This window comes from Cherax quadricarinatus, chromosome 80 (genome assembly GCF_038502225.1).
Source record: "Cherax quadricarinatus isolate ZL_2023a chromosome 80, ASM3850222v1, whole genome shotgun sequence".
In the NCBI taxonomy this organism is placed as follows: Eukaryota; Metazoa; Arthropoda; class Malacostraca; order Decapoda; family Parastacidae; genus Cherax; species Cherax quadricarinatus.
The window spans coordinates 497,856-521,998 of NC_091371.1; the positions used below are offsets into that span (position 1 = coordinate 497,856).

A 24,143-nucleotide genomic window follows, 5' to 3' on the forward strand; every position below is an offset into this window, starting at 1 on the left:
GAGAGAGGAGAAGATGAACCAGCAAGACTGGACCTCGTGTTCACCCTGAGTAGCTCATACATTGAGCACATCACATATGAAAGGCCCCTTGGAACTAGTGACCACGAAAATCAGTAAACGAAATGATGGACTTTGTAACAACAAAATGCAAGGAGGCAGAGGAAAGGTTTGTTCCCAAGTGTAATAGAAATAATGGGAAGGGCAGAACGAGCCCTTGGTTTACCCGAAGGTGCAGGGAGGCAAAAACTAAGTGGTCTAGAGAATGAAAAAAGTACAGAAGGCAAAGGACTCAGGAGAATAAAGAGATTAGTCGACGAGCCAGAAACGAGTATGTACAGATAAGAAGGGAGGCAAAGCGGCAGTATGAAAATGACCCGAAACTACTCTACAGCCACATCAGGAGGAAGACAACAGTCAAAGTCCAGGTAATTAGACTGAGGAAATAGGTGGGGAGCTCACAAGAAATGACCAGGAGGTATGTGAGGAGCTCAACATGAAATTTCAGAAAGTATTTACAGTGGAGGCTGAAGGGACAACGGGAAGACAAAACAGTGGCGTACAGCAACAAGGGATATACCAACAAGTGTTGGATGAATTACACACAACTGAGGAGGTGGAGAAGCTCCTAAGTGACCTTGATACCTCAAAGGCGGTGGGACCGGACATCTCTCCGTGGGTCCTTAGAGAGGGATCAGGGACACTACGTGTGCCACTAACCAAAATCTTCTACACTTCGCTTGAAACTGGGCAACTACCTGAAGTATGGAAGAAGGCAAATGTAGTCCCCATCTTTAAGAAGGGAGACAGAAATGAAGCACTAAATTATAGACCAGTGTCACTGACATGTATAGTATGCAAAGTCTTGGAAAAGATTATCAGGAGGAGAGTGGTGGAGCACCTGGAGCGGAACAAGATTATTAACGACAGCCAGCGCGGATTCATGGAAGGCAAATCCTGTGTCACAAACCTACTAGAGTTTTACGACAAGGTAACTGAAGTAAGAAATGAGAGGGAGGGGTGGGTTGATTGCATTTTCTTGGACTGCAAGAAGGCCTTCGACACAGTTCCTCACAAGAGATTAGTAAAGAAGCTAGAGGAACAGGCACGAATAACAGGAAGGGCACTGCAATGGATCAGAGAATACCTAACAGGGAGGCAACAGCGAGTCATGGTCCGTGATGATGTATCACAGCGGGCGCCAGTGACGAGCGGGGTCCCACAGGGGTCACTCCTGGGACCAGTGCTATTCTTGGTATATATGAACGACATGACGGAAGGGATAGACTCAGAAGTGTCCCTGTTTGCAGATGACGTGAAGTTAATGAGGAGAATTAGATCAGACGTGGACCAGACAGGTCTACAAAGAGACCTGGACAGACTGGATGTGTCGTCCAGCAACTGGCTCCTAGAATTTAACCCCGCCAAATGCAAAGTCATGAAGATCGGAGGAGGGCAAAGAAGACCGCAGACAGAGTATAGGCTTGGAGGCCAAAGGCTGCAAACCTCACTCAAGGAGAAAGACCTAGGAGTGAGTATAATACCGAGTACATCGCCAGAAGCACACATTAACCAGATAACTGTTGCGTCATATGGGCGCTTGGCAAACCTTAGAATAGCGTTCCGGTACCTCAGTAAAGAATCGTTCAAGACTTTATACACTGTGTACGTCAGGCCCATACTGGAGTACACAGCACCAGTTTGGAACCCCCACCTGGTCAAGCACGTCAAGAAATTAGAGAAAGTGCAAAGGTTTGCAACAAGGCTAGTTCCACAGCTAAGGGGAATGTCCTATGAAGAAAGGTTAAGGGAAATCGGTCTGACAACACTGGAGAAAAGGAGGGTCAGGGGAGACATGATAACAACATACAAAATACTGCGTGGAATAGACAAGGTGGACTGAGACAGGATGTTCCAGAGATGGGACACAGAAACAAGGGGTCACAATTGGAAGCTGAAGACTCAGATGAGTCAAAGGGATGTTAGGAAGTATTTCTTCAGTCATAGAGTAGTTAGGAAGTGGAATAGTCTGGCAAACGATGTAGTGGAGGAAGGAACTATACATAGTTTTAAGACGAGGTATGATAAAGCTCATGGAGCAGGGGGAGAGAGGACCTAGTTACGGTCCGTGAAGAGGCGGGGCCAGGAGCTGAGTATCGACCTCTGTAACCACAATTAGGCGAGTACAATTAGGTGAGTATACACATACACACACACACACACACACACACACACACACACACACACACACACACACACACACACACACACACACACACACACACACACACACACACATATATATATATATATATATATATATATATATAAATTATATATATATATATATATATATATATATATATATATATATATATATATATATATATATATATATATATAAATATACATATATATATATATATATATATATATATATATATATATATATATATATATATATATATATATATAAATATACATATATATATATATATATATATATATATATATATATATATATATATATATATATATATATATATATATATATGTGTGTATAAATTATATATATATATATATATATATATATATATATATATATATATATATCATTCTCATCCCTGTATGGTGTACTAGCCTCACGAGCAGCATTTATATAATATTGTAACCACGGACGAGTGGTACTGATCAATAACAATACTGCGCTAGCGCAGTATTGTTATTGCGCAACGTATGTCCTTGGGTAGTGAGTACAACATTCAGTTCCGCTGGGTGCGCTACTCTTAAGGATTGTTTGGTCCCGTGGGTGAAGGCGTCATGAGTTTCGCCCACCATGAGGCAGGCCAAAGCAGCATGGGTTCGAGTCCTTGTCTAGTCGCAATGTTGTTATTGATCAATACCACTCGTTCGTGGGCACAGTATATATATAATTATATATAATATATATATATATATATATATATATATATATATATATATATATATATATATATATATATATATATATATATCTTCAACGCACCGGCAGTATCCCACCGAGGCAGGGTGGCCCAAAAGGTAAAACGAAAGTTTCACCTTTTTCATTTAGTAATATATACAGGAGAAGGGGTTACTATCCCCTTGCTCCCGGCATTTTAGTCGCCTCTTACAACACGCATGGCTTATGGAGGAAGAATTCTGTTCCACTTCCCTATGGAGGTAAGAGGAAATAAACAAGAACTAGTAAGAAAATAGAAGAAACCCAGAGGGGTGTGTATATATGCTTGTACATGTATGTGTAGTGTGACTTAAGTGTAAGTAGAAGTAGCAAGACGTTCCTGAAATCTTGCATGTTTATGAGACAGAAAAATGGACACCAGCAATCCTACCATCATGTAAAACAATTACAGGCTTTCGTTTTACACTCACTTGGCAGGACGGTAGTACCTCCCTGGGTGGTTGCTGTCTACCAACCTACTACCACAGGACGGTAGTACCTCCCTGGGTGGTTGCTGTCTACCAACCTACTACCTGTAATATATATATATATATATATATATATATATATATATATATATATATATATATATATATATATATATATATATATCACACACACACACACACTCGCCTATTTTTGGTTGCAGGGGTTGAGTCATAGCTCCTGGCCCCGCCTCTTCACTGATTGCTACTGGGTCCTCTCTCTCCCTGCTCCATAAGCTTTATCATACCTCGTCTTAAAACTATGTATGGTTCCCGCATCCACTACGTCACTTTCTAGGCTATTCCAATGCCTGACAACTCTATGACTGAAGAAATACTTCCTAACATCCCTTTTACTCATCTGAGTCTTCAAGTTACAATTGCGACCTCTTGTTTCTGTGTCCCATCTCTGGAACATCCTATCTCTGTCCGCCTTATCTATTCCTCTCAGTATTTTGTATGTCGTTATTATGTCTTCCCTAGCCCTCCTGTCCTCCAGTGTCGACAGGCCCATTTCGCTTAACCTTTCTTCGTATGACATTCCCCTTAACTCTGAAACTAGCCTTGTTGCAAACCTTTGCACTTTCTCTAATTTCACTTGCTTGACCAGGCGTGGGTTCCAAACTGAAGCTGCATACTCCAGTATGGGCCTGACGTACACTGTGTACAGAGTCTTGAACGATTCCTTACTGAGGTGTGTGTGTGTGTGTGTGTGTGTGTGTACTCACCTATTTGTACTCACCTATTTGTGGTTGCAGGGGTCGAGTCTAAGCTCCTGGCCCCGCCTCTTCACCGGTTGCTACTGGGCCCTCTCTCTCTCCCCGCTCCATGAGCTTTATCAAACCTCGTCTTAAAACTGTGTATGGTTCCTGCCTCCACTACGTCATTTTCTAGGCTATTCCACTGCCTTACAACTCTATGACTGAAGAAATACTTCCTAATATCTCTCTGACTCATTTGTGTCTTCAACTTCCAATTGTGGCCTCTTGTTTCTGTGTCCCCTCCCTGGAACATCCTGTCTTTGTCCACCTTGTCTATTCCACGCAGTATTTTATATGTCGTTATCATGTCTCCCCTGACCCTCCTGTCCTCCAGTGTCGTCAGGCCGATTTCCCTTAATCTTTCTTCATAGGACATTCCCCTTAGCTCTGGGACTAACCTTGTGGCAAACCTTTGTACTTTCTCTAGTTTCTTGACTTTATTTATCAAGTGCGGGTTCCAAACAGGTGCTGCATACTCCAGTATGGGCCTGACATACACGGTGTACAGTGTCTTGAACGATTCCTTACTAAGGTATCGGAATGCTGTTCTCAGGTTTGCCAGGCGCCCATATGCTGCAGCAGTTATCTGATTGATGTGTGCTTCCGGAGATATGCTCGGTGTTATACTCGCCCCAAGATCTTTCTCCTTGAGTGAGGTTTGCAGTCTTTGGCCACCTAGCCTATACTCTGTCTGTGGTCTTCTGTGCCCTTCCCCTATCTTCATGACTTTGCATTTGGCAGGATTAAATTTGAGAAGCCATTTGCTGGACCAGGTGTCCAGTCTGTCCAGGTCTCTTTGAAGTCCTGCCTGGTCCTCATCAGATTTAATTCTCCTCATTAACTTCACATCATCTGCAAACAGGGACACTTCTGAGTCTAACCCTTCCATCATGTCGTTCACATATACCAAAAATAGCACTGGTCATAGGACCGACCCCTGTGGGACCCCGCTCGTCACAGGTGCCCACTGTGATACATCATTACGTACCATGACTCGTTGTTGCCTCCCTGTCAGGTATTCTCTGATCCATTGCAGTGCCCTTCCTGTTATGTGCGCTTGATGCTCTAACTTCTGCACTAATCTCTTGTGAGGAACTGTGTCAAAGGCCTTCTTGCAGTCCAAGAAGATGCAATCAACCCACCCCTCTCTCTCGTGTCTTACTTCTGTTATTTTATCATAAAACTCCAGAAGGTTTGTGACACAGGATTTGCCTTCAGTGAATCCGTGCTGGTTGGCATTTATACTCTTGTTCCGTTCCAGGTGCTCCACCACTCTCCTCCTGATAATCTTCTCCATAATTTTGCATACTATACACGTCAGTGACACAGGCCTATAGTTTAGTGCCTCTTTTCTGTCTCCTTTTTTAAAAATGGGAACTACATTTGCCGTCCTCCATACCTCAGGTAGTTGCCCAGTTTCCAGGGACGTGTTGAAGATTGTGGTAAGTGGCATGCACAACATATCTGCTCCCTCTCTAAGGACCCACGGGGAGATGTTGTCCGGTCCCATTGCCTTTGAGGTATCGATGTCCCTTAGGAGTTTCTTCACCTCCTCCTCATCTGTATGTATGTCGTCCAACACTTGTTGGTGTATTCCTTGCTGGTGTCCCCATCTGGTCTGTCCCCCCTGAGTCCTTCCTGTCTCTACTGTAAATACTTCCTTAAATGACCCTTAAAGGACCCCAATGGAAATAAGTCACTCTGTCTGACATTTTTGGGTTATCCTAGGTTCTCTACACATATGCTGCTATGTATGATAATTCTATGTAACTGTATTTGTGTATACCTGAATAAATTTACTTACTTACTAAATCTCGTGTTGAGCTCCTCACATACCTCTTGATCGTTTCTTGTGAGTTCTCCACCTTCTTTCCTCAGCCTTATCACCTGGTCCTTGACTGTTGTCTTCCTCCTAATGTGGCTATACAGCAGTTTCGGGTCAGATTTGACTTTCGATACTATGTCGTTTTCATACTGTCGCTGGGCTTCCCTCCTTATCTGTGCATACTCGTTTCTGGCTCTTCTACTAATCTCCTTGTTTTCCTGGGTCCTATGCCTCCTGTACCTTTTCCATTCTCTGTTGCACTTAGGTTTTGCCTCCCTACACCTTCGGGTAAACCAAGGACTCGTTTTGGTCTTCCTATTATTTGTGTTTCCCTTGGGAACAAAACTTTCCTCTGCCTCTTTGCACTTTGTTGCCACATATTCCATCATCTCGTTTACTGATTTTCCTACCATTTCTCTGTCCCACTGAACCTCCTGCAGGAAGTTTCTCATACCTGTGTAGTCCCCCCTTTTATAGTTTGGCCTGTCCCCTTCAGTTCCTGTTACCTTCTCCACTTCTCTACTATATAATCAAAACTCAGAACCACGTGATCGCTAGCTCCAAGGGGCCTCTCGTAAGTGATGTCCTGAATGTCTGAACTGCTCAGGGTGAACACAAGATCCAGTCTTGCTGGCTCATCCTGTGTGTGTGTGTATGTGTGTGTGTGTGTGTGTGTGTAAAAAATATAAATAATTATTCTTGTAAGTTTAAAATGAATGGTGGTTATCCTGCAGGAGAGGCTCAACTGTACAGACGTTAGTGTACGCCGTCATGTTGCTGGTGATGTTGTTACTTCTGTACCGCTACACTGAGCCAACACAAGTGAACCACCTCCAGTGTCTGACAGCCATCGAAGAACTCAAAGGTATAACATAGATCTTGCAGACTGACTTGGAATATTAAATGACTTTACGGGGACCCCTAAAACATGTCACAAGGCCCTCGCACCTTGCTTTCGAAAATTGTAATGACCACGTTTACAAAGGAAATATTTCTCTATTCTTTGAGGCATTCCATATCTAACTACAGGGACGAATAATGACTAGCTACTAATTATCTTTAAGGATCTATCAAGGCTAGTAATAGCACCTAATCAAGGTTATCTTTCAAATTTTATGAAGGCTTTCTTGAAGAGCGTATCATGGCTAGTTATAACACCTAGTCAAGGTTAGTTTTTTGAGTTTTGAAAAACAATCTTTAAGTGCCTATCAAGTCTAGCTATAACATGCAATCAAGCTTTACCTTCCGAATCCATAAAGGCTACCTTTAAGAGCCTAACAAAGCTAGTTATGACACCCAGTCGAGGGTTAGCTTTCATAATCTACTAGGGTATCTTTAGGAACCCATCAAAGCAAGGTTGAAGAACCCATCAAAGTGAGGTTGAAGAAGCCATCAAAGTAAGGTTGAAGAACCCATCAAAGTGAGGTTGAAGAACCCATCAAAGCAAGGTTGAAGAACCCATCAAAGTAAGGTTGAAGAACCCATCAAAGTGAGGTTGAAGAACCCATCGAAGTAAGGTTGAAGAACCCATCAAAGTAAGGTTGAAGAACCCATCAAAGTAAGGTTGAAGAACCCATCAAAGCAAGGTTTATGAACCCATCAAAGCAAGATTTAAGGGCCTGTCAAGGCTAAAGGTATGTAAGATCTCTCAGTAATAAGTACAGGGCTCAACAAGACTGTATCTAACAACCTGCCAAGATTCTCTTTAGGAGTCTACCAAAGCTAGGTTTAAGGACTTGTTAAGCTTGGGTTTAAGGACCAATCAAAATTAGCTTTAATAGCCTGTCAAGGCTAGCTATCAGGTCTGAGCAAAGCTCCACAACACAACTGTCCTCAAAGATTTGTTAAGTTATACCATGAATTAAGAAAAGATCCTGGAATTCAACTTACGAAACAAAGCAAATGTGATAGTAATTATGGACGGGTAGATTATAGGGAAAAATAACATGTTAGAAGGCAGGGGAACTGACGTGCCCCTTAAAACTGTCAACCTTTCATCCTTTGTACCACAGACACAAGAGGCTCCAATCCTAGGTCTCATGTTACCACAGGAATACAGAAGATAGGATGCGGACTGAACACAGTGAACAGGAACTCGTGAGACTCCAAGTTTTATAAGAAGCTTTCTCCAAGGAATTATTGGAACAGGTGTCTCGGTACCAAGCCGTTCCACCTTCCTTTGACATTATATTCTCAAGAACATGACAGTTATCTATGGTATTCTTTTTACCACAAAACTCCTATTTTTGCCTGTCACTGTTAGACAGTACAACATCAGACTGTCAATTTATGGACCGAGGTTCGAGCCCTTTGTCCACTCTTCTGTTTATTTAATGACAGTTGTTTGTTACAACTGAATTTGAGCTCATAGACAATGTGACCTTGAAGGGGTAACAGTACATTTAGTAATAAATTAGACACATGTGCAACTCTTGGGTATCTTTATTGAGGAAACGTTTCGCCACACAGTAGCTTCATCAGTCCATACTAAAGGAGAAACTTGAAGAACAGGAGGAGAATGAGGTAATCAGTCCCTCAGCCTTGAGTCGATGTGATCAGTCGATTTGAGTCACATCGACTCAAGGCTGAGGGACTGATTACCTCATTCTACTCCTGTTCTTCAAGTTTCTCCTTTGGTATGGACTGATGAAGCCACTGTGTGGCGAAACGTTTCCTCAATAAAGATACCCAAGAGTTGCACATGTGTCTAATTTATCAACGTGTCGGTTCTCTGAACCATTCATCCACCAAGTACATTTAGTACTGTTAAAATTTATGGACCAAAAGTAACAGTTTAACTGGGATACAGTTGATGCCTCTGTACTAATTAATACAGCATGTATTGCCTCTGCAACCTTCCTATCAGAGGCCCGGGTTAACATAGACGATAGAGCATTGGACTCAATTTACGAACCGTGGCTCGAGCCCCTCATCAACCCTTCTGTTTGTACATATATATAAATATATGCTTTTCCAGGTACACTGAAAAGTAATGCCACTAAACTCTTCATAACTTTTCTTTCTACAATATTTCCAAAGCTTCAATTAAATTTTTTTACATTTGTTTTCTGACATTTTAGATATAAGCTTTGCATATTTTTTATGTTAATTATTACTTTTAACTAAGAAGGGAATGAGGAAGTATTTTATGCTAGAGTCCTGGATATAATCCCAAATATTGGGAAAATATCGAGGTATTATTGATATAGATAATACATGTAGGTTATCTTTAGTGGCCACGGCTCACGTAGCAGGGTCTCAGACCTGGCCTCCTGATCGATCAAACTGTTGGTACCTGCCGCCGGCATTCCAAGTTATGTTCCACAACCTGGCTGATCTGGAACTGATATGAAAAATTTATCCAGTTCTCTCTTGAAGTGAATTAGGGATTTGTTTGTAATGCCAAATTTGTATGAAGGGAAGGTGTTAAAGAGTCGTGGTCTCTTTACGCTAATTAAATTTTCTCTAGGTGTCCCTGTCCTCCCGTGCTCCTTATCGAAGGTATACTGAGGTATCCTAATAGCTATGTTCCTTCTTCTGCTCATTTCAAAGCCCAGCCATATCTTAATGCATTCCTACCCCACTTTTACAGGAGGCCACCCACGACAGTCTACTAAACCCTCAGCATTTATTTATTGCTAAGTGATCAGGTATATGAAAATCTTTACTGATGTCTCATCCACACAGGACTGAGAGGGCGTGAGCCGAGTGAATATCTAATTAGGTACAAGCCTCATCTTCCTCATCATAATCATTACTAACCACATTGTCACTACTATAACCATCTTCACTAGTATTAGCTGCCATCATCTCTATCTCATCTTCCTCATCATGATCATTACTAACCACATTGTCACTACTATAACCGCCTTCACTAGTATTAGCTACCATCATCTCTATCATTGCCATCATCACCGCTGTCAACATTATCTCCCCGAGGCAGTCTCTCTGACGCGGACCGTGAAGGAGGAGTTAGGTCGTAAGTCTCCACAAGACCCTAAGCTTCCTACAATCTACATCATCACACCCACTTACCGTCGACCCGAGCAGGTGAGTTTTACACTCTTCCTTGCTATATTTATATTACTAAATTATGAATGGTCATTCTTGTGTCATTATGGTTGATAGCAGCCTCACCTCGCAGGTATCTTGAGTCCAGGTTATAAATTACCATTCCTCTGATTTTTTCAGCTTATTTCTTCATTAATATTGTAAAAGTTGATTTCTCAGACCATATAAGCGTCGTGTATATGATCTGAATAATAATAATAATAATTAATAATAATAATAAGACGATTTGAAAATAATTTTATGAAATTGCTCCATTCTGAGTGCTGTTGCGACATTTAACCTTAAGTTAGCACAGTTCATAATAATTATTTTGCAGATTTTGACGTAAATCAGTATACTAAAAACAAAACTTCATGTAATTTTAACGGTTTGGAGTTTTGAGACTCTCTGACCACGGGTTCAAATCCCACCCGTGGTATGGTTCGTGTTATCAGAACAACGCTGTTTTTTTTTTCAATTTTGAGACAGAGTCCATCATGAATATCCTCCTAAAAAGAGTCAATAGTTTTTTGTTTTAACTTTGTATTTGCTGATGTGGATTTAGTTGAAGGTTTTAAAAGAATTTGTAAGAGTATTTTAAGTATCAGCTAAATACTCTGTCTATAGCTTTAACAATAAGGTTTTCACAGAAACTGATGACATAGCCATCAATTACTCTCTCGAACCTAATTTTACAGATACTTTTTCCATTTACATGATGAGAATTGAGTTGATTTTTCTTCGTATGTAACCCAGTTATGTGTAAAGGATATGTAGAAGACACACTGTTACTTTTTCAGAATTATTTTCAGATAGATTTACTAAAGAATTAAACTCCAAACGGAGTTTATAGTTTAAATTATATTTACAGTGGCTAAGGCAAATGACATTAGGCTATCATTTGTTAATGTTAACAGTGATAATGTTGAAAGTACCTCTCAGTACAGTGTACCGAAGCCCACATTTACAGTGTACCGAAGCCCACATTTACAGTGTACCGAAGCCCACATTTACAGTGTACAGCACTCTGAATGTAGATCTACGTCTCTCACGTAGCACTCTGAACGTAGATCTACGTCATTCACATAGCACTCTGAACGTAGATCTACGTCACTCACGTAGCACTCTGAACGTAGATCTACGTCACTCACGTAGCACTCTGAATGTAGATCTACATCACTCACGTAGCACTCTGAATGTAGATCTACGTCACTCACGTAGCACTCTGAATGTAGATCTACGTCACTCACGTGGCACTCTGAACGTAGATCTACGTCACTCACGTAGCACTCTGAACGTAGATCTACATCACTCACGTGGCACTCTGAACGTAGATCTACATCACTCACGTGGCACTCTGAACGTAGATCTACGTCACTCACGTAACACTCTGAATGTAGATCTACGTTTTATGGACAACTGAGTTATAATATTAGGAAACAATTTTTCCCAATTACAGGAAGCTAATTATCCACAAATTGAATTCAAAATTATTTTTTGTGAAGGAAGTTTCTATTGGTATTCATTTTAGGTTTAAAGATCCAGTAGCTGCCCATCTGTTTTCAAATACAGGAGTTAAACTATTCTAATTGAAGCATTAGTATACTCAAAGTTATGACATTGAAGTCTTAAAGCTCCGAGGTCCCTAGCCGAAGTTAGGCAGTCAATCCCATGCTCAGGTTGAAGCAAAATAGGATGGCTTGGAGGGTGTATAAATCTGTAGTGGAGGGAAGGTGCAGCTGGGGTTGCCCTAGGAAAGGATAGAGGGAGAGGGGCGTAAAGGTGATTTTTTGTGAGTAAGGGGCTTCGACATTCCACAGGCATTAGTGAGCATCTTAGAAATGAGTGGAGAAAATTGGTTTTCGAGATTCGATGAACTTTTGGAGTGTGAGCAGGATAATATTTTGTGAAGGGATGCAGGGAAACTGATTAGAAAGACTCGAGTCCTGGAGGTGGAAAGTGCAGTGCCTGTATTCTTAAGGAGGGTTTGAGATACATGCAGCTTGGAGGGGTATCTAAACTACAGTTTTACATGCCCACGGCAACACAGCGATAGAGTGAATGATGGTGAAAGTGTTTCTTATTCGGGTCACCCTGCTTCGGTGGGAGACAGCCAGTAATATATATATATATATATATATATATATATATATATATATATATATATATATATATATATATATATATATATATATATATATATATATCCAAAACTTTTTCTTATTTTCAACAAAATTTCTTGATAACATCTCACCCACTTTCTCAAAAACGAGAGCAAATGAGAGAGTGGGCGAGATGTTATCAACAAATTTTGTTGAAAATAAGAAAAAGTTTTGGAGTGAGATTAACAAGTTAAGGAAGCCTAGAGAACAAATGGATTTGTCAGTTAAGAATAGGAGAGGAGAGTTATTAAATGGAGAGTTAGAGGTATTGGGAAAATGGAGGGAATATTTTGAGGAATTGTTAAATGTTGATGAAGATAGGGAAGCTGTGATTTCGTGTATAGGGCAGGGAGGAATAACATCTTGTAGGAGTGAGGAAGAGCCAGTTGTGAGTATGGTGGAAGTTCGTGAGGCAGTAGGTAAAATGAAAGGGGGTAAGGCAGCCGGGATTGATGGGATAAAGATAGAAATGTTAAAAGCAGTTGGGGATATAGTTTTGGAGTGGTTGGTGCAATTATTTAATAAATGTATAGAAGAGGGTAAGGTACCTAGGGATTGGCAGAGAGCATGCATAGTTCCTTTGTATAAAGGCAAAGGGGACAAAAGAGAGTGCAAAAATTATAGGGGGATAAGTTTGTTGAGTATACCTGATAAAGTGTATGGTAGAGTTATTATTGAAAGAATTAAGAGTAAGACGGAGAATAGGATAGCAGATGAACAAGGAGGCTTTAGGAAAGGTAGGGGGTGTGTGGACCAGGTGTTTACAGTGAAACACATAAGTGAACAGTATTTAGATAAGGCTAAAGAGGTCTTTGTGGCATTTATGGATTTGGAAAAGGCGTATGACAGGGTGGATAGGGGGGCAATGTGGCAGATGTTGCAGGTGTATGGTGTAGGAGGTAGGTTACTGAAAGCAGTGAAGAGTTTTTACGAGGATAGTGAGGCTCAAGTTAGAGTATGTAGGAAAGAGGGAAATTATTTCCCAGTAAAAGTAGGCCTTAGACAAGGATGTGTGATGTCACCGTGGTTGTTTAATATATTTATAGATGGGGTTGTAAGAGAAGTAAATGCTAGGGTCTTGGCAAGAGGCGTGGAGTTAAAAGATAAAGAATCACACATAAAGTGGGAGTTGTCACAGTTGCTCTTTGCTGATGACACTGTGCTCTTGGGAGATTCTGAAGAGAAGTTGCAGAGATTGGTGGATGAATTTGGTAGGGTGTGCAAAAGAAGAAAATTAAAAGTGAATACAGGAAAGAGTAAGGTTATGAGGATAAAAAGATTAGGTGATGAAAGATTGGATATCAGATTGGAGGGAGAGAGTATGGAGGAGGTGAATGTATTCAGATATTTGGGAATGGACGTGTCAGCGGATGGGTCTATGAAAGATGAGGTGAATCATAGAATTGTTGAGGGGAAAAGGGTGAGTGGTGCACTTAGGAGTCTGTGGAGACAAAGAACTTTGTCCTTGGAGGCAAAGAGGGGAATGTATGAGAGTATAGTTTTACCAACGCTCTTATATGGGTGTGAAGCATGGGTGATGAATGTTGCAGCGAGGAGAAGGCTGGAGGCAGTGGAGATGTCATGTCTGAGGGCAATGTGTGGTGTGAATATAATGCAGAGAATTCGTAGTTTGGAAGTTAGGAGGAGGTGCGGGATTACCAAAACTGTTGTCCAGAGGGCTGAGGAAGGGTTGTTGCTTCCAGCAGGCATGCGTGAGCGTGTTTGATAGGAGTGAATGGAGACAAATGGTTTTTAATACTTGACGTGCTGTTGGAGTGTGAGCAAAGTAACATTTATGAAGGGGTTCAGGGAAACCAGCAGGCCGGACATGAGTCCTGGAGATGTGCAGTACAGTGCCTGCACTCTGAAGGAGGTGTGTTAATTTTGCAGTTTAAAAACTGTAGTGTAAAGCACCCTTTTGGCAAGACAGTGATGGAGTGAATGATGGTGAAAGTTTTTCTTTTTCGGGCCACCCTGCCTTGGTGGGAATCGGCCAGTGTGATAATAAAATAAAAAAATATATATATATATATATATATATATATATAATATATAATATATATATATATATATATATATATATATATATATATATATATATATATATATATATCGTATTTTAACCATGAGCGAGTTGTATTTAATCAATAACAACTCTGTGACTAGCCAAGGACTCGAACCCCTGTTGTTTTAGCCCACCTCATGGTGAGCGAAAATTACACAACGCTCTAACCCACAGGATCACCCAGTCCTACAAAGATCACACACCCAGCAGAGCTAGATGTTGTACCATGAACCACTCATTCATGGTTACAATCCGATATATGCTGCTTGTGGAGGCTAGTACACCAAACGGGGAATAGAATGAAATTAGCTCTGAGGCACCCACACCATCGTATGTCCTCGGATCACAGTACAACACCTAGCTCTGCTGGGTGCGTAATCCTTGTAAGATTGGGTGCTCCTGTGGGTTATAGCATCGTGTCATTTTTGCTCACCATGAGGGGGCCAAAACAACACGGGTTTGAGACCTTGGCAAGTTGCAGTGTTGTTGCTGATTAAATATCACTCGTTCGTAGTTACAATACGATATATGCTACTGTGGAGGCTAGTACACCAAATGGGGAATAGAATGAAATTAGCTCTGAGGCACCGGCACCATCGCATGTCCTTGGATCATGGTACAACACCTAGCTCTGCTGAGTACATAATCATCGTTGGATTGGGTGGTCTTTTTGGTTAGAGCATCGTTTGATTTTCGTTCACCATGAGGCATGCCAAAACAACATGGGCTCGATTCCTTGGCAAATCGCATTGTCAATTTATATATATATATATATATATATATATATATATATATATATATATATATATATATATATATATATATATATATATATATATATATATATATATGCAAAACAACCACTCTGAAAGAATAGAGAAATTCCAAGCGCTTTCGTGACTACTCACATTATCAAGGAACTATGAAAGTAAAGCATCCAAGGAAGCTATACAAGGGGTCTGGCCAGAACCTCACTATCAGATCCCACAACGGTTAAACACCTGATGCGCGCCTACACAACTTGGATAGGTCCTTTGCACAGCTCACCCACAAACTATTCTACCCAAGAAAATTTAAAAATTATTATTTGTCCAGTCTATTATTAAATTCTTCCCAAATTCTATTAATTATAAATGGATCTAATTTATATAAACCAAAGGAAATATTCATATTATTGTCAAAACTGCTTTTTATGAAACAAGATTCAATTATATTCCTGTCGACCATGGACTTGCTTGATACTACTTTCTCAACTTTTTGAAAATCAATTGGATGGTTAAAATCTCTTACATGAATAAATAGAGCATTGGAATCTTGTCCAGTTCTAATGCTATATTTATGTTGTTTTAATCTTAGTTCGAGATTTTTACCAGTTTGACCATAATAAACTTTATCGCAAATTTTACAAGGAATCTTATAGACACATCCATCAGCATTTTGGGGGGAATTCTTTATCAAAAGTTTTTTTACTGTATCAAGATTTTTGAATACAACTTTGATATTAAAAGTCTTAAGAAGAGAAGGCATATCAACCAAGTTTTCATGGTAAGGGAGAACCAACATATTTTTAGTTGAATAAGGCTGGTTGTCCCTTTTTGGATTGTAAAAAGTATTTCTAGCAACTTTAAAAGATTTATCAATTACATGTCTTGGGTATTTTAAATCATTACCTATTTCATAAATTTTGGATATTTCCTCATCTATGAACTCAGGACTACAAATTCGTAAAGCTCTCAAAAACATTGATGAGAAAACAGACAGTTTGACTCTATCTTGATGCGAGGAATAATAGTGGACATAGGAACAGTTATTTGTAGGTTTTCTGTAAATTTTAAATTTGAATTCATTATTACCCTTAATAATTAAAACATCTAGAAAAGGCAATGAGTTATTTTCTTCAAACTCAACAGTAAAGTTTATGGAATGGGCTAAGCTATTTAATTTTCCAAGGAAATGGTGTATATCTACATTTTTGGGCATAAGACACAAAATATCATCAACATATCTGAACCATTTAGCTCTATTAGGGAGGATTGTGTTAAGCAACCTTGTTTCAAAAAATTCCATGTATAGGTTACTAAGAACAGGTGAAAGAGGATTTCCCATTGCCATCCCAAACTTCTGAGTGTAAAACTTATCATTAAATACAAATTTTGCATCAACAATGCAAAGTTTAATAAGTTTAATGATAGTAGGAACTGGCAATGGTAAATCATAGTTAACGAGTTCTTCAGATAAGAAACTTAATAAATCATCAACAGGAACTTTCGTAAACAAGGAAGTAACATCAAAACTAACCATGTTAAAATCATTTAAGTCAGTCAAGGAGCTTAATTTATCAACCAAGTCTATGTTGTTTTTAACATTAGAGTTAGAAATTTTGCCAACAATAGGGCTCAAAATATCAACAAGCCATTTGGATAATTTATATGAAACTGACCCTATGGAGCTAATAATTGGTCTGACTGGATTCCCTGGTTTGTGTGTTTTTATTAGTCCATACATGTAAGGTAAAGATGGATTAGTGGAAGTAAATTGTTTGACTAATTCATCTTTGCCTTTCAGTAGAAGTTTTATTGTTTTATTGAAATTGCTGTTAACGGTTTCTAGGGGATTTTTCCTAAGTTTAGAATAGGTTTCAGTATCATCTAAGAGATTATTCATTTTTTCTTGGTAATCATAACTGTTCCTATGTCCACTATTATTCCTCGCATCAAGATAGAGTCAAACTGTCTGTTTTCTCATCAATGTTTCTGAGAGCTTTACGAGTTTGTAGTCCTGAGTTCATAGATGAGGAAATATCCAAAATTTATGAAATAGGTAATGATTTAAAATACCCAAGAAATGTAATTGATAAATCTTTTAAAGTTGCTAGAAATAAATACTTTTTACAATCCAAAAAGGGACAACCAGCCTTATTCAACTAAAAATATGTTGGTTCTCCCTTACCATGAAAACTTGGTTGATATGCCTTCTCTTCTTAAGACTTTTAATATTAAAGTTGTATTAAAAAATCTTGATACAGTAAAAAAAACTTTTGATAAAGAATTCCCCCCAAAATGCTGATGGATGTGTCTATAAGATTCCTTGTAAAATTTGCGATAAAGTTTATTACGGTCAAACTGGTAAAAATCTCGAACTAAGATTAAAACAACATAATATAGCATTAGAACTGGACAAGATTCCAATGCTCTATTTATTCATGTAAGAGATTTTAACCATCCAATTGATTTTCAAAAAGTTGAGAAAGTAGTATCAAGCAAGTCCATGGTCGACAGGAATATAATTGAATCTTGTTTCATAAAAAGCAGTTTTGACAATAATATGAATATTTCCTTTGGTTTATATAAATTAGATCCATTTATAATTAATAGAATTTGGGAAGAATTTAATAATGCACTGGACAAATAATAATTTTAAAAATTTTCTTGGGTAGAATAGTTTGTTGGTGGTTGTGCAAAGGACCTGTCCAGTTGGGCCGGCGCGTGTCAGGTGTTTAACCGTTGTGGGATCTGATAGTGAAGTGTTGGCCAGACTCCCTGGAGGTTACCTGGAGGTTATTCCGGGGATCAACGCCCCCGCGGCCCGGTCCACGACCAGGCCTCCCGATGGATCAGGGCCTGATCAACTAGGCTGTTACTGCTGGCCGCACGCAGTCCGACGTACGAGCCACAGCCCGGCTGATCCGGCACCGACTTTAGGTATCTGTCCAGCTCTCTCTTGAAGGCAGCCAGGGGTTTATTGGCAATTCCCCTAATGCTTGATGGGAGGCTGTTGAACAGTTTTGGGCCCCGGACACTTATGGTGTTTTCTCTTAGTGTACCAATGACGCCCCTACTTTTTATTGGCGGCATTTTGCATCGCCTGCCCAGTCTTTTACTTTCGTAGGGAGTGATTTCTGTGTGCAGATTTGGGACCATTCCTTCCAAGATTTTCCAAGTGTAGATTATGATATATCTCTCCCTCCTGCGTTCCAACGAGTACAAGTCAAGTGCTTCCAAGCGTTCCCAGTAGTTAATGTGCTTGACAGAACTTATACGTGCAGTAAAGGATCTCTGTACACTCTCTAGATCTGCGATTTCACCTGCTTTGTATGGAGATGTTAATGTACAGCAGTATTCCAGCCTAGAGAGAACAAGTGATTTGAAAAGGATCATCATGGGCTTGGCATCTCTCGTTTTGAAAGTTCTCATTATCCATCCTATCATTTTCTTTGCACGTGCGATCGTGGCACTGTTGTGATCCTTGAAAGTGAGATCCTCAGACATTACTACTCCCAGGTCCCTTACATTATTTTTCCGCTCTATTGTATGGCCGGAGTCAGTAGTATACTCTGTTCTAGTTATTATCTCCTCCAGTTTTCCATAACGGAGTAGTTGGAATTTGTCCTCATTGAACATCATATTGTTTACCGTTGCCCACTGGAAAACTTTGTTTATATCTTCTTGGAGGTTAACCGCGTCCTCAGCAGATGACAGCCTCATGCAGATCCTAGTATCATCCGCAAAGGATGATACGGTGCTGTGGTGTATATCTCTGTTTATGTCTGATATGAGGATAAGGAATAAGATGGGGGCGAGTACTGTGCCTTGTGGAACAGAGCTCTTCACTATGGCAGCCTCCGATTTAACTCTGTTGACCACTACTCTTTGTGTTCGATTTGTTAGGAAGTTGAAGATCCATCTCCCCACTTTCCCAGTTATTCCTTTAGCACGTATTTTATGGGCTATTACGCCATGATCGCATTTGTCAAATGATTTTGCAAAGTCTGTGTATATTACATCTGCATTCTGATTTTCTTCCAGTGCATCCAAGGCCATGTCATAGTGATCCAGTAGTTGTGAGAGGCAGGAGCGACCTGCCCTGAACCCATGTTGCCCTGGATTGTGCAGATTTTGGGAATCCAGGTGATTTGCAATCCTGCTTCTTAGCACTCTTTCAAAGATTTTTATGATGTGGGATGTCAGAGCTATTGGTCTATAGTTCTTAGCTAATGCTTTGCTGCCACCTTTATGGAGTGGGGCTATATCCGTTGTTTTAAGTGACTGTGGAATTTCACCCATGTCCAAGCTCCTCCTCCATAGTGTACTTAGGGCACGCGAGAGGGGTTTCTTGCAGTTCTTAATGAAAACAGAGTTCCACGAGTCTGGGCCCGGGGCTGAGTGCATAGGCATGTTGTCAATGGCTTTTTCGAAATCTATCGGAGTTAGGGTAATGTCGGAAATCTGGCATACATTTATGGAGTTTTGAGGCTCATTCATGAAGAAATCATTTGGGTCGTCGATCCTCAGACCGATTAGTGGTTCACTAAACACAGAGTCGTACTGGGATTTCAATATTTCACTCATTTCCTTGTTGTCTGTGTAAGTCCCATCCTGTCTGAGTAAGGGCCCGATACTAGATGTGGTATTTGCCTTGTTTTTGGCATATGAAAAGAAATATTTTGAATTTCTTTCAATTTCACTAATAGCTTTAAGCTCCTCCTGCCTCTCCTGGTTCCTGTAAGAGTCATTTAGCTTAAGTTCGATAGTTTCCACTTCCCTGGTCAGCGCCTCCCTTCGTGTATCAGATATTCTAGCACTCCTGAGGAGCTCAGTGACTCTTCGTCGTCTTCTGTAGAGGGAGCGTCTTTTTCTCTCCAGTTTACTCCTGCTCTTCTTCTTTCTTAGGGGAATATGCCTAGAACATGCTTCGGCTACCAGGCAGTTGATCCTTTCAAGGCACTGGTTTGGGTCCATGTCATTTAAGACATCTTCCCAACATGTTTCGTTTAGGACATGGTTTACCTGGTCCCAGTTGATGTTCTTGTTGTTGAAATTGTATTTTGTGAAGACACCTTCACAGGTACATGCATTCTGTTGTTCAGGACCCCTATGCATGTACCTTCCTTGGCTGCTTTACTTTCATAGTTCCTTGATAATGTGAGTAGTCACGAAAGCGCTTGGAATTTCTCTATTCTTTCAGAGTGGTTTTGCATATTCTGAAATCACCTGTTTACTGTGATCTTATTGCATATATATATATATATATATATATACAAATATATATATAAATATATATATATATATATATATATATATATATATGTATATATATATATATATTTTTATTTATTATCACACTGGCCGATTCCCACCAAGGCAGGGTGGCCCGAAAAAGAAAAACTTTCACCATCATTCACTCCATCACTGTCTTGCCAGAAGGGTGCTTTACACTACAGTTTTTAAACTGCAACATTAACACCCCTCCTTCAGAGTGCAGGCACTGTACTTCCCATCTCCAGGACTCAAGTCCGGCCTGCCGGTTTCCCTGAATCCCTTCATAAATGTTACTTTGCTCACACTCCAACAGCACGTCAAGTATTAAAAACCATTTGTCTCCATTCACTCCTATCAAACACGCTCATGCATGCCTGCTGGAAGTCCAAGCCCCTCGCACACAAAACCTCCTTTACCCCCTCCCTCCAACCTTTCCTAGGCCGAACCCTACCCCGCCTTCCTTCCACTACAGACTGATACACTCTTGAAGTCATTCTGTTTTGCTCCATTCTCTCTACATGTCCGAACCACCTCAACAACCCTTCCTCAGCCCTCTGGACAACAGTTTTGGTAATCCCGCACCTCCTCCTAACTTCCAAACTACGAATTCTCTGCATTATATTCACACCACACATTGCCCTCAGACATGACATCTCCACTGCCTCCAGCCTTCTCCTCGCTGCAACATTCATCACCCACGCTTCACACCCATATAAGAGCGTTGGTAAAACTATACTCACATACATTCCCCTCTTTGCCTCCAAGGACAAAGTTCTTTGTCTCCACAGACTCCTAAGTGCATCACTCACTCTTTTTCCCTCATCAATTCTATGATTCACCTTATCTTTCATAGACCCATCCGCTGACACGTCCACTCCCAAATATCTGAATACGTTCACCTCCTCCATACTCTCTCCCTCCAATCTGATATTCAATCTTTCATCACCTAATCTTTTTGTTATCCTCATAACCTTACTCTTTCCTGTATTCACCTTTAATTTTCTTCTTTTGCACACCCTACCAAATTCATCCACCAATCTCTGCAATCTCTGCATATATACCAATAATAACAATGTGACTAGTCAATGAGTCGAACCCATGCTGCTTTGGCCTGCCTCATGGTGGGCAAAAACTTATGATGCCTTAATCAACGGGACCACACAATCCTTAAGAGTAGTGTATCCAGCGGAACTGGATGTTGTACTCGCTACCCGGGGACATACGGTGGTTCGGATGACTCAAGTCTAATTTCATTCTAGTCCTGTTTGGTGTACTAGTACAACGAGCAGTATTTTATATTATTGTACCCATGAACAAGTGGTATTGATCAATAACAACACTGCGACTAGCCAAGGACTCGAACCCATGCTGCCTTGGCCTGCAGTGTTGTTATTGTTCCATACCACTTGTTCATGGGTACAATATAAAATACTGCTCGTTGTAGTAGTACACTAAACAGGGTAGGATGAATTAGTCTTTCTAAGTTAACAAGTCAAGTTTGAGCCACATGAGAATATAAGAAAGGAGAAACAATGCAGTTGGCCTATTGGCCCATACTTGGCAGGTCCTTTACAATACCAACCCACCAACAGAACATTTAGCCAACCCACTTTCAGTGCTACCCTAATAATAACCTCTAACAAATCTATTTACTCACGTGAAAGTCCCACTCAAATCCAACCCCTCTCACTCATGTATTTATCCAACCTAAACTTGAAACTACCCAACGTTTTAGCTTCAATAACCCTACTAGGTAGACTGTTCCACTCATCAACTACCCTATTTTCAAACCAATACTTTCCTATATCCCTTCTAAATCTAAACTTGTCTAATTTGAATCCATTACTGTGGGTTCTTTCTTGGAGAGATATCCTCAAGACCTTATTTATATCCCTTTTGTCAATACCCATCTTCCACTTGTGATGAATGTTTTTGAAAACCGACAAGTTGAAGATTGAGACACTTATGCAACATATGGGAATCTTTATTCAGGAAACGTTTCGCCACACAGTGGCTTCATCAGTCCAATATAAAGTAGAAAGGTGTAAGGAGAGGAGGAGTTTGATGTAACAAGTCCCTCAGCCTAGAGTTGATGTGTTCAGTCCATGTCTTGTAGATTGTGTTATACAAGGTTGAGGGACTGATTACCTCAAACTTCTCCTCTCCTTACACCTTTCTGCTCTGTATTGGACTGATGAAGCCACTGTGTGGCGAAACGTTTACTTAATAAAGATTCCCATATGTTGCATAAGTGTCTCAATCTTCATCTTCCACTTATACACTTCGATCATGTCTCCCCTCATTCTTCGTCTAACAAGTGAATATAATTTAAGAGTCTTCAATCTTTCTTCATAAGGAAGATTTCTAATGCTATGTATTAATTTAGTCATTCTACGCTGAATGTTTTCTAACGAATTTATGTCCATTCTGTAATATGGAGACCAGAACTGAGCTGCATAATCTAGGTGAGGCCTTACTAATGATGTATAAAGCTGCAGTATGACCTCTGGACTTCTGTTGCTTACACTTCTTGATATAAATCCCAGTAATCTGTTTGCCTTATTACGTACACTTAGGCATTGCTGTCTTGGTTTAAGGTTGCTGCTTACCATAACCCACAAGTCCTTTTCGCAATCTGTACGACCTTATCAAGTTTTTAATATGTTTAAGTTTGCTACAAGATCTAACACAAACAATTGGAAATATCTCTCAAAGTTTGTAGTTTGATAAATTTAATAATTTAATTCCGGTGAATGTTGCATTTCTGCTGTTAAATTTTAATAATTAAGATCCGAAGCCCAGACCAATGTACCGGCTGATCCCCCCCCCCTCTCTCATAGGCCATGTTCTTAACCCCCTCACCCAGAGGCCCTGTTGTTACCCCCCTCTCATAGGCCCTGTTCTTAACCCCCCCTCTCATAGGCCCTGTTCTTAACCCCCCATCTCATAGGCCCTGTTCTTAACCCCCCTCTCACAGGCCCTGTTCTTAACCCCCCTCTCATAGGCCCTCTTCTTAACCCCCCTCTCATAGGCCCTCTTCTTAACCCCCCTCTTGCATAGGCCCTGTTCTTAACCCCCCCTCTCATATGCCCTGTTGTTACCCCCTCTCATAGGCCCTGTTCTTAACCCCTCTCATTGGCCCTCTTCTTACCCCACTCATTGGCCTTTTTCTTACCTCCCACTCATAGGCCCTGTTCTTAACCCCCCTCTCATTGGCCTTCTTCTTAACCCCCCTCTCATTGGCTCTGTTTTTATCTCCCTCTCATTGGCCCTCTTCATACCCCCCTCTCATTGGCCCTGTTCTTACTCCTTCTTTTTGACCCTCTTCTAACCCCACTCTCATAAGCCCCATTCTAACCCCACTCTCATAGGCCCTGTTCTAACCTCCCTCTCATAGGCCCTGTTCTAATGCCCCTCTCGTAAGCCCCATTCTAACCCCACTTTCATAGGCCTCGTTCTAATCTTACTCTCATAGCCCCCCCTTTCTAACCCCACTCTCAGAGGCCCCTTTCTAACCCCCCTCTCATAGGCCCTGTTCTGATGCCCCTCTCATAAGCCCCGTTCTAACCTCCCTCTCATAGGCCCTGTTCTAACCCCACTCTCATAGGCCCTGTTCTTACCCCCTCTCATAGGCAATGTTCTTACCCCCCTTCTCATAGGCCCTGCTCTTACCCCACTCTTATAGGCCCTGTTCTTACCCCACTTTTATAGGCCCTGTTCTTACCCCACTCTTATAGGACCTGTTCTTACCCCACTCTTATAGGCCCTGTTCTTACCCCA

At 40.6% G+C, this 24,143-nt stretch overlaps 1 protein-coding gene across 3 annotated transcripts in view; it reads left to right on the forward strand.

The window, feature by feature from the left end:
* Window positions 1–24,143, forward strand: part of LOC128702287 (galactosylgalactosylxylosylprotein 3-beta-glucuronosyltransferase P) — a 264,425-nt gene that overhangs the window by 205,352 nt on the left and 34,930 nt on the right. For all 3 annotated transcript variants that reach the window (XM_070102066.1, XM_070102065.1, XM_070102067.1), the window contains exons 2-3: window positions 6,783–6,913; window positions 9,992–10,098. In XM_070102066.1, coding sequence (XP_069958167.1) covers window positions 6,783–6,913; window positions 9,992–10,098 — 238 coding nt within the window. The remainder of the gene's footprint in view (window positions 1–6,782; window positions 6,914–9,991; window positions 10,099–24,143) is intronic.